We start from the raw sequence: 15,691 nt of genomic DNA on the forward strand, positions 1-15,691 counted from the left end.
GCATAGTCACCCTAAGGTGTAAAGGGGGAAGTTGATGTTACCAGCCATTGAAGACTTTTTGCAGTTATGGTAAAACCAAGTGCCCAAATAAATATGAGATAGATGGGACAAGCTGAGCTACAGTAGATTTTAAATCCAACCTGAGGCTCTGGAGGCCTCATCCTCTAAGTTGCTGTGCCTCCTCCTACCCCATCCCTGAGTTCATCCCCTGTTTTTTTACGGGAAATCACTTGACAGCTGGGGGGATTAAATGCCATGAGCAGCTCAGGAACAGCTGTCCAGTACAGTAACCTCCTTGCTGTCCTTCCTCAGAGCACTTGTGACCCCATGCCAAATCATTCCGAAACCATCAGCCACACTGTGAACGTGCCCCTGCAGGCCACCCTGGGAACGCTGGAAGAAATAGCTTGCTGACACCTTCCTGACAGCTCTGTGGTGCGAAGACCTAACAGAAGGAATCTGCACAGGAAAGCAGGGATCAAGCTCAGGTTTGCAACTGGGGGGAAAAGAAAATTGCTATGCATATATATATATATATATATATATATATATATAATCTCTTTGGCAAAACCAAGTGAGAGACACCTTGGACTTGACTTGCGTCATCCTTTCCTGTGGGGGATCATCTTCAGGATCTGAAGACACAGCTTATTTTTGAACTGTACAAACAACCAACAACACCAATAAAACAACAAAACCACCATTTCATATACTGCCAAATGTATAAAGCACTTGCATGCTGATACTTTTTATGGCAATATATTCCTATCTGTCTTTATAAGCTCTGTTCCTCTTTACAGCCTCTGATTTTCACTACCAAGAAGGAATTTGCAGGCCCAGCCATCCCCAAAATCACCATTACTAATATCGTAGCTGAATTAGAATAAAGAAACAAACAAACTTGCAGCTCTTGGACTCTTGTTACTTTCTTGTCCTTCATGTCAGTTGGTAAGGAATCTTAATCTATGCCAGGTCCCCAGAGGGCTATGCCATAGCCAACCCTCTTAGTCGCTATGGTGAGCAGCCCAGGGCAACACATGACTGACCCAGATATCACATACCATGGCTATTATGTTGTACTACTTAGTCTGTAATGTAGCCTTTATAATCTGTCTTTGGAGGTGTGAGCAGATGAAAGTGCAGGGGGGTGGAGATCAGTTGATTTTATTTTTCATTAATTTATTATGCACTTGCCTCATTATCATGAGTAGTATTAAATCTGGTCTTGTGCAAATGGCCAGATCATGTCATTTCTGCCATGTCTGCCCCTGTACCAGCATTAGTTTGGGCTAGACAGGCTTATGGAACAGCTTGGCACTGTCTTAGTACTCTACTTCACAGGTATCCTCTAAGGCAGGCAGTCCCTGCTGCCTTCCCCAGTGAAGGGATCCACGGGTTTATCTTCACACTCATTGAGCTGCTGATCTCGGACTTGCCCCTTCCCTCAGGACTTGTCAGTCGAGCATCTCCCTGATCTACCAGAGAGGGGTCTGGGATTTTATATTTATTCAGCCTGTGAAAGCTTTGGCTATTAGGCAGTAATTACATCAAGGGGTGGGGGGGGAACTTGTTTTTCTCCAGCACTGAGAGCAGCATGTCCCCCATATTCCCAAAGCATCCACTGCTCCCCAGAAAGGCCAATTTCATCAGGCAACAGCTGCACATGTAGCATGAGTGGAGAGGCCAGCACCCTATTTGGGACTGTGGTGGTTTTTCTGCTGTTTTTTTCTTCCCTGTGCCCAAACCCAGGCATACATGTGTGCATGCAGACTTCCCACGCAGCTGTGTCCCACTGAGGGAGGATTGCCTATTATTTGCCTAGAAGAACATCTGCCTTGTTAATACTACTGTAATAACAGCTTTTATTTGGCAGTGTCACCCTCTTTCTGCGGGTCAGATGCCTTGAAGATGTTTCTCAGTTCAGAGCCCCAGCAGCAGGGAAGGCTTCCTTTGAAGAGGGGTTGGAAAGTGAAGGCTATTTTGTTCAGCATGTTTCACTCTTCCACATCCTCCTGTCCACATCTTTCCACCCCAAGACATATGCAGCCACCTCTTCGCTTTGCAATAGGTTTGATAAATTGGCAGTAAATAAAAGTTTTGACCCTGCTCATTTGGACTTTCAGCTCTCCGAAAGTCCCACTGGGTTCAATTTGTATAGCCAAATGCTGCAAGTAAAATACATGATAAATAACTTGGTGAATATCAGTAGGAAAGGCTGGGTTCTCAGCAAGTAAAAACTGTCCCTTGCTCAAATTAGCATCAGTGGGGTCACACCAGCTTAAACCAGATGAGGTGCTGCCCTGGAGTCACATGTGCTGTTAGAAGCAGTTGGTAATGCTCAATTCCTAACCAGCTCCAAAGTTTTTTTCATTTTCCACATGGTACAAAAATGTAACCCCTGATTCCACTGATATCTGGGAGCTAAGTAAAACTCCTATCCCTGCTGCATTTCCAAGAAGCAGTGATTGTATATACATACACACCCAAGGGATTCTGCTCACTCACCCCTGCAGGCCAGGTTACTCCAGCAACACACAGTATCCATGATATTCTCTCTGGAAAGGCCTGTGTATTCTGCATCATGGACTGTTTTGAGCATATTTTTCCTGCAATCCAAACACACCCCTTTGTTGAACCATTTCTTTTGTACATCAACAATGTGGCCTCCATCAGAGTCTTATTTGTCAGTGACCATATGTTCAAAGAGAATCGTGTACCTTGTCAAAACGCTATCATGTGTTAGAACTTTCCACCAATAAAGAGAGAAAAAGTGAATTTCACAAAGATCCAAGTGCAGCTCTTTTTATTAGCTCAGACAAACCAAGGTGCGGATGGAGTATACTCAGGTTGGATCTATATAGGAACAATTGTGGGAACACAGATAGGGAGGGGAACCCTACTGACTGGTGAACTGATTTTGCCTCATATTCAGAAGTAAAAATGTTTCATTAACACTTTGCAAAACACACAGTACCCAGAAAAAGGACCTGCCATCTCTCTTGTCAATACTTCTATTGCCTTGAATGACTGTTATATATGAGCACACTGCCCTCTGAAATATATTTCCATGTGCAGCCCCCTGTGATGTAGGGCAGTGCTTTTTGCTCATTGTTAAGGGCAGGTAATAGAGCCACGAGAAACTATGAACTAGATCCACAACAGAGCTTTGATGTAACAACATTCAGTTCTCTAGTATCTAACTTGCAGGGTAACTAAGAAGATATCAGGTCCAGTTTTTTAGGCCTGTCGCATAGGACTGGTGGGCCATGCTCCACTGAAGATACCATGTTTGATCATGAACAAGTCATTCAGGGCCAGAGCCAAGATAGCACTTGGAGGCCTTCAACTGCAGTGCTTAACACTTACGCCACAGCTCCAGAGTGGAATCCAGTACCCTGTGTGAGGCCACAAGGCTCCCCATGCAGCTCATGGAAAAAGTTAGGTGCCAAAGAACAGCAATCCAAAGACTACACACTGAATAAGGAGGTGCCAAGAGCCATTAGGACAGAGGGGCATCTGAGTACCAGCCTCCCAATGTGGGATGCAGAGAGCTGGCTTCATCCTCTTTGGTATCCACAACCCTTCGGTCAAAGGACTGAACAGGGCTCATTCCTTTCTTTTAAAATAGTTGCCTTCTATTCACTATCCTAGTGGCTAGACTGCTGGCCCAACAAACGAGAGAAGTCCAGGTTCAGCTCCCTGGTGGTGCCAGCTGGAGGTCTGGTCTTTCCTTTCTTCCTTCTCATGTCCTTGTCACAAGGTATTTGCAGGTTTGTTGGAATCTGATATGGCTGTGTCATGAGCCCTTCTGCTATAGCCAGGGCTGAATTAACCTTTTAGTGGGCCCTAGGCAAACAAACTCATGGGCTCCCAGCTGAAGATGAAATGTTTATATTACTTTTTTTCACTCATTAATTATAGTATGTAAAATAAGCACAACTGGGCCCCTTCTTCACTAGACATGTGCTTAGTTTGCCTATGCGTTAATCTGGCCCTGGCTGTAGCCTCAAACTCACAGCCTCTAAGCTGTCAACTCTGCACCTTAGCACCACCCCAGCCCCCAAGGTGTCTGTTGAGGTAAGGAAAGTCCCACTGTGGGCATGGAATTCATCTATTCTATGGATTTGTCCTTTCTCTAGATTGCTGTGGCTGGCAGGATATCAATCAATGGTACTGCTCTTGCTAGCCATGTTCCTATGTGCAACCCCAAGCCCACTATGGCCAATACTATAAAGAATAGCTATAAAATTTAGTTGTAGGCTGCTCAGCCATCTGCTGCACAAGCCAGGCTGTGCCAAGGGCAACAACTCTCCTCTCCCTGCTCTGGATTTACTCCGTGTGGTTTATTCATCAGACAGCAGAATGGGTTTCAAATTCCATTTTCAGATACTGGGGACAGGGTGGTCTATGCTATGCAAGCAGCAACTCCCACCTGCTCCACCTGCTGAATTATGGTGTAAGTAACCTGGACTTACTGCAGAGAACAGTACACCCAGCACTACTTAGCCAGAGAGAGGGCACCTTCAATGGCCAGCATGCACTCATAAACAATAAGGGGAAGTGGCAGAGAATCTATGCCCATCCCAGAAGTCTTATGGGCCCCTGTTGAAGCCTGAGGAGCAGATTGCCCCAAAAGAGTAGTCAGTTTCTAGATGAGATGATCAATTCCTGGTCATCACTTGTTCTGGAATACAGCTAAACCATTGATTAGTACTGTACAATATAAAGACACAGCAATACTCTCTTGCCATTTTTAGGAGGAATGCCCAGAGGTTCAGATGAAATATTGAAGTTAGGGAGATGAAAAAGGCTTGTCCACAGTGGCAAACCTCATCCCCAAGGATCACCAACTGATCCATGGGACTGAACCAGACGATGCACTGATAGAGCAGGCATGCACACTAAGCCACTGCACACCCACACACAGACACACCTGAAAATACTCAAGACCATTGGCAGATGTCCCAAATGCAGAGAGCTTTTCAAATCCTAATCTCCTCTGACACCTCTGCAAAGGCCCCTGTCACTTCAAGAAGGAAAGGGCAACTGAAGAAGCATATAGGCAGGAGTCCCAAAGCAAGTGGCTCTGTAATAGACAATAGGCAATAGGCAGAGTCCAGGGATATAATCAAGGGAATAATGCAGGTGGCAGTAGATGAGAGAAGGTTGCCTATTTAGCCAGGGTAACACACCTGTCACTGGTCTGAGAGGCACTTTACTGAAAGGGCTGAAGCTCTGGAAGTATAAATCCTGACTCCTGAGCAAGACCAGGTAGTTTGTTCCTGGCTGCTGGAGTGAACGGTATTCCTGCCAGTCTAAGAGTGAAAAATTCAGACCCAAGAAGGTTCCCCTGAAGGCTGGGAAGGATGCAGCAGTTTGCAGATAAGGTCTTTACAGCAGTTAAGAGACCCACTGTGGGGTTTGTGCTCAATTTGGAAACTAGTGAGTTGGTATATTTTTTCCTTTTGGCCAGAGGCTAGGTCAAATTTTGAGTATTGTAAAACTGTCTTTCTTTACCCCCTACACACATGTAGAAACTGCAGTAGAGTCAGAGTTTGGAAAAGGAAGCAAAAACGGTTTAACCATACAAGAAGACCTGCTTCTGATGAGACTTTCCAGTCTCCAGGTCAGTGACCCTATTTGAATTAAATTTCCAGTGAATCAAGCCCTTTAGTTATGTCTGTGTCTAGTTTAGGTTCATTGAACAAGCTCGGAAACTCTCTAAAATAAGTGGAGGAATATGTTTCCTACAGAAATTGCACTTTATCTTCCCTGTGAATTGCATTTTTTTTGCTTTGTGACAGGGGTCAAACTCAGGGCCAAGTCTCAAGTTGGCCTGTCCACCTGTCTACGTAGGGCAGTCCACCCAGCCTCGCCTGCCACAACATTGCTATTAGACTACACTGGTGGTAAATGTGGGAGGCTGGCCATTCTATGTCCTGATGCCAGGGGGCACTGTCCATGGCTCTGTACCTCCCCTATACAGTGGCCCACGTCTCACAAATGGCATCCAAGATGTTATCATACTCCTGGCCACAAGCCAGACCAAACCTAGTCCTCCACCAGGTGTCTCTCTCTCTCTCACACACACAAACACACACACACACACACACCACCTGCCTATTACAGGGGCCTCTCACACTCCACCCTCTCACAGGGTTTCTTGCTCACTGCACCATACTGTGCCCCCTCCACTCTGCCTTGCTCTCTCCTGGAGCGACCCTTCTGGCCATCAGGCTTATCTGAATCATGCCTCGGCTAGAGACATGCAGTCTCTTGGGCCTCTCCCACAACCCTCACCTGAGTAGTGCCAATTAATTCACCAAATGGAGGGCCGACTTCCCCCTAGTCCCTCACTGGGATCCTTATACACAACACCATAATTCTGTGGTGGGTTGGCCTGTGTGCTGCCCTTCTGGCCATCCCTTCAGACCTACTCAACCCCGGATTATGCCCAGTCCTTCAGGTTGTGAAGATACACCCTACTCTGAGTGGGCCCACCTACCCCCCTGCTCTCAGGGTCTCTCAAGTGGTCTCTTCTCTGGGGCCACACAACTGCCCCCTCTCTGGGACCACACAACCATTCCCTCCCCAGGGCCTCTGGGGGTCTCGAACCCCTGTGGCCTCAGTTGCCCGCAGCAATGCCTGGCCCCACTTTTCTCTCTTAGTAACCCACCCAAAGGTGGGGGCTGGGCTTTAGGCGCCCCAACCCACCTTACACCAGGGAGGTTCACAGTCCTGGTATTTAAGTGGGGCTACCATGCCACCGGCTGTCCCACCAGGCCTCCCTATCCCTGCAGGGTACAGTTTCAGGTTGGTCATGTCCAGGACCGCTGAGGCCTCCTCCGTCCCCATAGCCTCACCCTTACCTCCAAGGTGTTCCAGGAGCAGCTTAGCCCAATGTTGGCTGCTTCAACACAGACTGCTGCCTCTCTGGCCCCTCAGGCACCAAACGTGCACTGCCACACTTTCCTTTTCATCCCCGTTTAATTTTTACCCTGGTTCGCAAATAACAGGCAAACAGTGGTCTTGAAATGACTTTTCAAAATGTTCACAGAAAGTTTCTGCTCCATTTCCCCCTGCCAATGAAATATTTTACTTTCATTGTAAAACTGAAACCCTAAGACCCAAAATTTGTTTGCAGAATTCTAGAAAAGTAGGACTGGAAAGAATCTCAGGAGGTCATCCAGTTTAACTTGTTCAAAGCAGGATCATCCCTACTAAGCAGTCCTGTATAAATGTTCGTCTAACCTAGTCTTAAAACTGAATAAGCAATTCTCATCTATAATAACCAGGCACTATGCCCCCAAATATCAAGAACACCCTAATTTGCCACAAGTAAAGCAGGAGATGAGGGCACTGTCAATGTCCTGCAACTCCAAGGGTGAGAAGTAGTTTAAAATATTCTCAAGAGACCCAAGGAAAATAATCATCTCATGTTACAGATGAAGGTAACCCCCCTTCCCTCCAATACTGTCGCTCAGTTAATGCCAATTTGAATGTGGGGTAAAATTCCTTCCTGATAACAATCGTGATGATTGCTCTGACTTTAAGCAGAGGAACAAAAACCTCTAGGGAAGGAACCTTCAAGTTTTTTTAGTCTCAGCAGAAGTATCAGCACACCCCAGTTAACATTTCTAGCCTTGGCTGCAGCCAACATCTAGTGCTTCTCAGGAAAGTGGGTGAGAGATGCAACCTGGCACCCATAGCAACAGAAGCCATAAAAAAATCATTCCCAATATCATGGGGCAACTGCTAATCATTGGAAAAAACAAACACCCTCCACTCTGCTCTTGCACCTGGGGACAACAAATACAACTGCATGGAACAGACACTATAACCAGAGAGCTAGAACTTGCCTTTCTGTCATCATATCCTCTCCATAAACTTATTCTAGTTCTTTAATCTTGTTCTGCAAGCAAGCTGGTTCTGGAGCCCTGCTTTATTCACCCATTGTGGAGCATGGCCCTCTCCAATTCACAACACGTGTGTGGTGGTCCCCTCAGCTTCCAACTGTTGCTGTTCACAGCCAACATCAGACATTGCTACTCTTAGACCAGCCCTGACCAATGCTTATCCAGCCTCTGCTTGAAACCTCCATTGAAAAAGATTGTACAGCTTTCCTAGGCAATCTATTCCATTGCTCATTGTTTTAACAGTTAAGCATTTTCCTGATATCTAATCTAAACCAACTTCACTGCAGTGTCAAGCCATTGTTTGAAGTCATTTCAGTTTCTAGCTAAATACTTTGAAGGTTTTGCTGCCAATAAAAAGGAAAAGTTTTGCATTTTCAGGGGACTTTTAATGAATAATTGAAGTGTTCAATGGATGACAAAAGCATTTTTCAGTTTCACTGAATTTTTTCCATGGAAGAAACAAAAAATAAAAGATGAGACACTGAAGGAGTTTGAAGATTTGCTTTGAGGGAAAAGTAAGAGTTCAATCTGAGAGATTTTAGCAAGATAATTCAGTCTGCGGCCATTTGAAGAGGACAAAGCATACAGGGAGGGGGATGGTTGAGTCTGATTTGTAAGACTGCAGCTGGGAGAACCAGGATGAACCTGGGAAAAAGAACATTAAAAAATGAATGACACCACTCAAGGCCTCTGAGAAAGGAACTTTTTGTCTGTTTCTTTGTTTACTTTTAAAAAAAGGAAATCAGTAAAAGCTGTTGCAGATCAACCAGAAACTACAATTTTAAAGAACTTTTGGCATTCTTTTTTTTTTTAAAACAACCCCATCACTTTCTTAGATTAAGTTGTTTCCATCAACCTGAAAAACCCACATTGTTCTGATCTCAGGCATTTTAACCACTCTTTTATTAAAAGGAAAGGAAAGCTGACCAGGAAGGACTAGTTCCACAAGAGACCTTGGATGTAATTCCTAAAAGTTCTGAAGAAGCAGAAGATGCTTTTAAGCTTGCTCACCCATGTTATGGAAGATCTGGGCTTAAACCTTCTGCTCAACTCGGAGCAGGGACTTAATCCCAGGTCTCACCCTTTCTTCACCTAGATGTTGTGCAGCATGCAGGCTATGGTGATGACTTGGGGGATGTTGGTCTTCACAAACTCAAGGCAGGCAGTGAGGGTGTGCTAGCATCCCCTGACATACCCAAAGGTGCGCTCGACCAGCATGCAGCTCTGGCCCAGGCACCTGTGTGCCTGGCATAGGTTGAGCTTGCCATTGTAGGGGCACATGAGCCATGGCAGCAGTGGGTAGGTGGCATCTCCCAAGAAGAAAGGTGGGACTGTCACGTTGCCCAGCTGCAGGTCCAAGACACCTGGAACAAAGCAGCCACTCTCCACCAAGGCTGGCAGGGAAAGCCCAGGAAAATCCTGGTGTTGTGGGCGCTACTAGCCCAGCCAGCACAGATGTTTATGAAGGCACCCCAGTGGTCCACCATGACCAGCAGCACGAGGGACTGGAAGCCCTGCCAGCCATGGTAGGGGTGGTCCACCCAGAGCAGGCAGGTAAAAAGGATGTGTCCCACTCAAGGGCCCCAGTGCAGTGTGGGAAGCTGAGGGCTCAGAAGCCCACCACCACCTTCAGGGGATTGGTAACCAGGAGCACGGTGTGGGCCAGTATGTCCTGGAAGTTGTTAGTTGTGTACCTCCAGGATAGCCTCCCTGGCACTTACATTGTCCATGCCAAACAGAGGGCTGACAGCGCAGGCTGTCAAGTGTGGACAGCTTCAGGAGGGTCATGGGCACTAGGGCTGCGCGAAATTTTGATGGGTGTTTTGTTTCAAAGCTGTTTTGATGCATTTCAAGCTCAAAACAGCAAAATCAAAATGAAACGAAAGGCTTCAAAACAGCTTTGAAACGAAACAAGGGCACTCAAAATGTTTTGAAAGTTTTGAGTTTCGAAGCCAGACTTGCTTGCAGCTAAACAGAAACTAAGGAGAGGGAGGGAGAAGACAGAGGAAGGACTGCTCTGATATTGACATCTAGTTCCTGGTTCAATTCCCCAGCCGCCCAGGCCCCTGATCTGTGTGCGGGGTTTCAGCAGGCTGCTTCTGGGGGCGGGGCCAGCGGCAGCACTGCAGTCTTCCCAGCCCTAGCCTGCAGCAGCAGCCTGCTGAAACCCAGCACACAGATCGGGGGCACTCAAAACATTTTGAAAGTTTCAAAGCCTGGCTTGCTTGCAGGTAAACAGAAACTAAGGAGAGGAAGGGAGAAGTGTGGGGAACGACTGCTCTGATATTGACCTCTGGCTCCGCAGCGCACAGCTCCAGGGGCCTGCACCCAGCAAGAAGAGCTAGGGGGAATCGAACCAGGGGTTGAGGAATTGAGCCGGGGGCTGGGGGAACGTTCAGGTCCCTGAACATTCCCATAGTTCCCAGATCAATTCCCCAGCTCCCTGATCTTTCCCCCAGCTCTCTGATCACTTCTCCCAGCTCTTCCCAGGGGGCACAGGCCCCCAGATGCTGTGAGATGACAGCAGGCTGCTGCTGCCAGCTAGGGATGGTGATGGCTCTGGGCTATTTCCCCAGCTGGCAGCAGCAGCCTGCTGAAACCCTGCACACAAATCCAGGGGCCCCGCCCCCCAGGAAGAGCTGGGGGCATGATCAGAGAGCTGGGGAATCGAACCAGAAGCTCCAGCTGATAGGTGGATCTGCCCCAGCTGCGAGACAGTGTGCAGCACCCTACTGAGCTGCACTGCACCTCCACAATGGTGAAGCTGCTGGGCGGGTGCCAGGTGGGAGGTGGCAATCCCCACTGCCCTGCACTGTGCAGGGCAACTCTGCCACGAGCACCCAGAGGCCCCAGTTGCCACTGCCAGAGCTGGTGAGTGCAGGCCTTTTCTTTTAAAACTCCACAAACTGGCTGCAGAGCATGTGGATGACAGCATGCTGCCACTGCTGGCTGGGGCCAGCACCAGCACCTGAGTCTGCCCAGCCCAGCCCATGCCAAGTGCTAAGAAGAACCCAGTGCTAGTGCTAACCCCAGCCGGCAGAAGCAGCCTGTTTTCATCCCATGCGCAGATCCGGGGGCTTGAGCTCCCTCCCCTCCCCACCCGGGAGGGCTGAAGGGCCTGAGCAGGCCCCCGGATCTGTGTGCAGGATGACAGCATGCTGTCACTGCCAGCAAGTGATACTAGTTTTGCTTTGAACAATTAGAAGTGCAGTTCCACAAAACTCCCTGCACCTATCTTCTTGAAACTTTGCAGGCTTCATGCCCACAGAACATCCCTGCAATTTTCATCCGAATCAGGCAGGAAATGATAAAATTATAGGCAGTTTAATGAGTCCCCATTATAGCCTATGGGCAAAACATTGAAAAGCGTTGAAACAGAAAAACAGTTTCGACAAAGCAAAATGGAACAGTGCTTCGAAACAGCAAAACAAAACACTGCTCCTTCAAAACAACAAAGCAGAAGTAGAAACGAAACAGTGCTGTTTCACACAGCCCTAGTGGGCACCCAGGTCTTTGTGGGGAGAGTCGAGCACATGGTGGTGGGCTGGCACTCCAGGTTTGGGCCGAGCTGCTATACTGGCTCCTGGAACACAGCCCAGATCATCTAGAACACCAGCCACACCACTCATCACCATCCCAGGTAAGCTGGATGATACAAAGCAATGAGTCCTGGCTGCCGGGGCTGACCCAAAAATACTAGGGCCAGAACCCTGAAGTTCATGGATGGTGGGTACAGTAGAGTCCATATGGCCATCATCAGCATCCCTGCCAAGGTCCAGGAGGTGGCCAAGGGGTTGGTAACTGATGCAGGGGCAGTGGCACACAGGCTGGGCCTTGTGTGCACACCCACAGCCATGCCGGGGTGGGCAGGCAGATGGGACTGAGGCCCATCAGGGCCAGGTGGCAATTTGTGCAGCTCAGCAAGCACAGGGGCGAATAGAAGCCCACAACACTGGTTGTCGCTGCCAGGGGCTGGGCAAGGAGCAACCATGGTGCACTGGGCACGGGCTCTGGGGACAGCGTCCTCAAGGGCAGTGCCAAGTTTTGGGTGGTGTAGTTCTGTTCTGCCCAATGACAACAAACTCTTGACTATTCCTGTCCCTGAGGTGTCCTGTCCCCTGAGCTCCAGGACTGAATCCTGCCTGGATTCCCCTCTGGGCACAGACACATTTGAGTTTGTGACTGAGACTGGAATGAATTATCCACAAGACAACCCTCACACTGGCAAAAGCAACCATAGCGGACAGAGGTCAGGAAGGAGTCTGCGACTGAGAGCACAGGGCAGAAAAGCAGCAGGGATATACCTCTGAGAAGAGTCAAGTCCCATCGATGTTGTGAAGGAGGGGAGGGCTTTCCCTAGTCATTGCATCATTCCTGTTGCCCACAAGTCATCGAGCCCTGCAGCCCTCAGCACCCTTCTGCTTTCTCCATCCCAGACAGTTGGTAACAGACAGAAAGGCTCCAGCCTCCATGCCCCAAACAGCAATGCCAGAGCCACCAGCAATGGCAGTGCAGGAAGCATTAACTTCCCCAAGGCCAGTAGCAGCAACACCACACCCTTGAGCAGCCTCCCCATGCCCCTCCCTACCCCATTTGGCAAAGACTGCTCCCCACTGCTGTCTTTGGTCGTGGCCAGGGCCTGCTCAAAGGTCTCATGTACTGCTCTTGTCTCTGGGGAGCCGAGTTCTGCAGCTGCTTCTGGTGCAAATTGTTGGCTACTGTCTCTGACCTCTGCACCCCCAGAACCCAAAACTGGAGTGTCTGGATCATGCCCCTCCTGTTTGCTTTCTGAACTGGGGGCTGCCCTGGGCTCCTATCTCAACAGAAGGCCCCAGGGTACAGCCCCAGCTACTTCTGTCTGAACACACTCCCCTGGCTTCTGCACACCTGAATGGCTCAGGACCTGCCAAGAAGGAAGGTCTCCCTCCCTGCACTTCCCCTTGCCTGGGGTTAGCAGGGGTAGGGGTACCATCTCCCTGCCAAAGGCCAGTGCCCTGGGAGTGGCAGGGGTCTCTGGGGCAGCTGTGCAGCAGGATGTGTCCCCAAGACAATCATGGAGCCAAACAGCTTTGTAATTAGCAAGGCTTCAGTATTTACAATACATTACAAAATGCATTTCACCCAAAGTATGCCTTCATACTTTGCCCACCCTTCCACAGGAGAAACAGGACCTGTCACAGGTTGCACCCCCTTCACTTCCACTACCCCATTTCACCCAGGAAAGGGACTCTACTGCCTCCTGGTCATGTGCTTCTTCAAAAGGGGAAGGTCCTTGCTGAACAGCAGGACATGGGAGTAATGTTTCATGTGTGACCAACTCCTGCTCCCAAGGGTTAGCAACAAACCCTAGATTATGGTGAAGTCTCTGGAAGGGGTTGGGATTGGGAAGTCACAGAGATATCTGCCCCAGAAAGGATTCTGGGCCCTGGTCTGTTCCCACTACACAACTCTGGAGAGGACACAGAAACCAACCACAGGGTTACCATGTTCAGTTCTGGGGCTTTAGTAGCACAGAATGCATTATAGAGAAAACTCTGAAGGAAAGGAGGGCAAGGGGATCAGCAGGCACCCACTGGTGCAGAGTTCTGGAGAGAGGATAAGAAGCAAAACCTGCCAAACTGGGCTCAGACAGTGGCAGTAGCAGCTCCTTGCAGACCCCATGGGCATAAGCAGGCCTGAGAGAAGGGTTATTAGATGGGGAGAAAAGGTGAGGTCAGGGTGAAGGGAAGGGAATGCTTCCCCAGCCATAAACGCCCTCCTCCCTGCAACTCAAGAGCCTCACATACCAGAACCCCGGGACCAGGAGGGAGGACAAAGCTGGAAAGTGGTGAATGACAACGTCTGGGTGTCATTTGGATCCAGTTGTCTTGGGATGGCACCCTGTTGTGAAGCTATGTCATCTCCCCCTGGGAGCACTAACTGCTGTTAGAGAATGATGGGGAATGCACAAGCTCCAAGGCTGATGCAAAGATTGTCTCCTCACAGGTTTCCCCAGCATCTGGACTAGCCACTGCCTGAGGTGTTTCTTCTCAGCATTCTCCACCCCCTCCACAACCCAAACAGTGGGAGCCAGTCTCTGGGTCCCTTTGTTCTGCTGTGCCCTACAAGGGCCTTCTGTCAGGTGAACTCCTTCAGCAGTCCAACAGCATGAGGCTGCTTGCCTGAATGCAGTAACTGGTGGGTGCTGAGCAGGTGGACATCCCTAAGGCCTCCCTTCATTGCCTGTAAAACTATGGATGCTCCCAGGTGTGGATGCACTGGTGCCAGACCTGGCTGGAGGACTGAGTGAAGCTCTTTGCACACTGTGAACACTGATGTGGCTTCTCCCCTGGGTAGATGAGCTGGTGCTGCTGAAGGAGTGGCTGAAGTTTTTCCCACACTCATGGGACCAATGTGGCTTCTCCCCTGTGCAGATGCACTGTTTGGCCAGGTGAGAGAAGCATATAAAGCTCTTCCCACACTCAGAACCCTGATGTAGCTTTTCCCCCATGTGGATGTGCTGGTTCTTGTACAGGTGCGAGGAGCGAGGGAAGCTCTTCCCAAACAAAGAGCACCGATGTGTCTTCCCCCCTGTGTGGAGGCACTGGTGCTTGTCCAGGTGGGAAGAGTGGGTGAAGCTCTTCCCACACTCCGAGCACTGATGTGGCTTTTCCCGTGTGGATTAACTGGTGCGCAGCCAGGTAGGAGGAGCGTGTGAAGCTCTTCCCACATTCTGAGCACCGATGCGGCTTTTCCCCTGTGTGGATAAGCTTGTGCTGTGCCAGGTTGGAGGAGCGGGTGAAGCTCTTCCCACACTCAGAGCACTGATGTGGTTTCTCCCCTGTGTGGATGCGTTGGTGCTCAGCCAAGTGAGAGGGGCGGGTGAAGCTCTTCCCACACTCAGAACACCGATGCGGCTTCTCTGCCATGTGGGTGCGCTGGTGCTCCGTCAGGTGCTCAGAGCGAGTGAAGCTCTTCCTACACAAAGAGCACTGATGTGGCTTCTCCCCTGTGTGGATTAACTGGTGCCGAGCCAGGCGGGAAGGGCGACTAAAGCTCTTTCCACAATAAGGACATGGATGTGACTTCTCTCCTATGTGGATTTGCTGGTTTTTGGCCAGATTGGAGTGAGTGAAACTCTTACCACACTCAGAGTACTGATGTGGCTTCTCTCTTGTGCACAAGCACCGGTGCCTGGCCAGGTTGGAGGGCTGGCTGAAGCTCTTCCCACACTTTGTGCAGTGGTATGGCTGCTCCCCACTCTGAATACATTGGTGCTGGGACAGGTCTTGCCAGCACATGAAGTTCTTCCGGCACTTGGTGCAGCATTGTGTCTTCCTCCCCAAGTGGATGCACCGGTGCTGATCCAGGGAGAAGGAATGGGTGATGGTCTTACCACAAGTGACACTGCTGTACTGATGCTTCTCCCCATGCACATGTTGATTCTTGACCAGGTCTGAGCTGCACACAAAGGTCTTCCCACATTTGGTGAAGTGGTTGGGGAGCATTCCAGAATGGATCTTGCGGTGAGCAGCCAGGGTTGCGAGGCAGCTGAAGCTTTTCCCGCACTTGGCACATACATGGGGCTTCTCTGCAGTGTGCCTCATCTTGTGCAGAGCCAGGAGTGATGGGCAGTTAAAGGTTTTCCTGCACTCAGAGCAAGGGTGGGCTCTCTCCCTGTGCTTGGCATTCAGTTCCTGCTTTCCTCCTAGGTCATCCCCACTACCTTGGTTTGGATGCAGTGTCTCTTTCCAGTGGGTCTTCAGGTCTTCCAGCTCCACAAATTCTTCCCTACA

General features: G+C 49.4%; 1 protein-coding gene and 1 pseudogene across 1 annotated transcript in view; one reads left to right on the top strand and one right to left on the bottom strand.

Annotated features, from left to right (window-relative positions):
* Positions 1–2,103, top strand: part of LOC102386911 (acid-sensing ion channel 2) — a 454,052-nt gene extending 451,949 nt beyond the window's left edge. The window contains exon 12 of the mRNA XM_025200734.1: positions 313–2,103. Within this exon, the coding sequence (XP_025056519.1) occupies positions 313–414 (102 nt within the window). The 3' untranslated portion in view covers positions 415–2,103. The remainder of the gene's footprint in view (positions 1–312) is intronic.
* Positions 2,104–14,015: 11,912 nt separating this feature from the next.
* Positions 14,016–15,691, bottom strand: part of LOC106722035 — a 16,991-nt pseudogene continuing 15,315 nt past the window's right edge.

This window comes from Alligator sinensis, unplaced genomic scaffold (genome assembly GCF_000455745.1).
Source record: "Alligator sinensis unplaced genomic scaffold, ASM45574v1 scaffold161_1, whole genome shotgun sequence".
NCBI lineage: Eukaryota > Metazoa > Chordata > Crocodylia > Alligatoridae > Alligator > Alligator sinensis.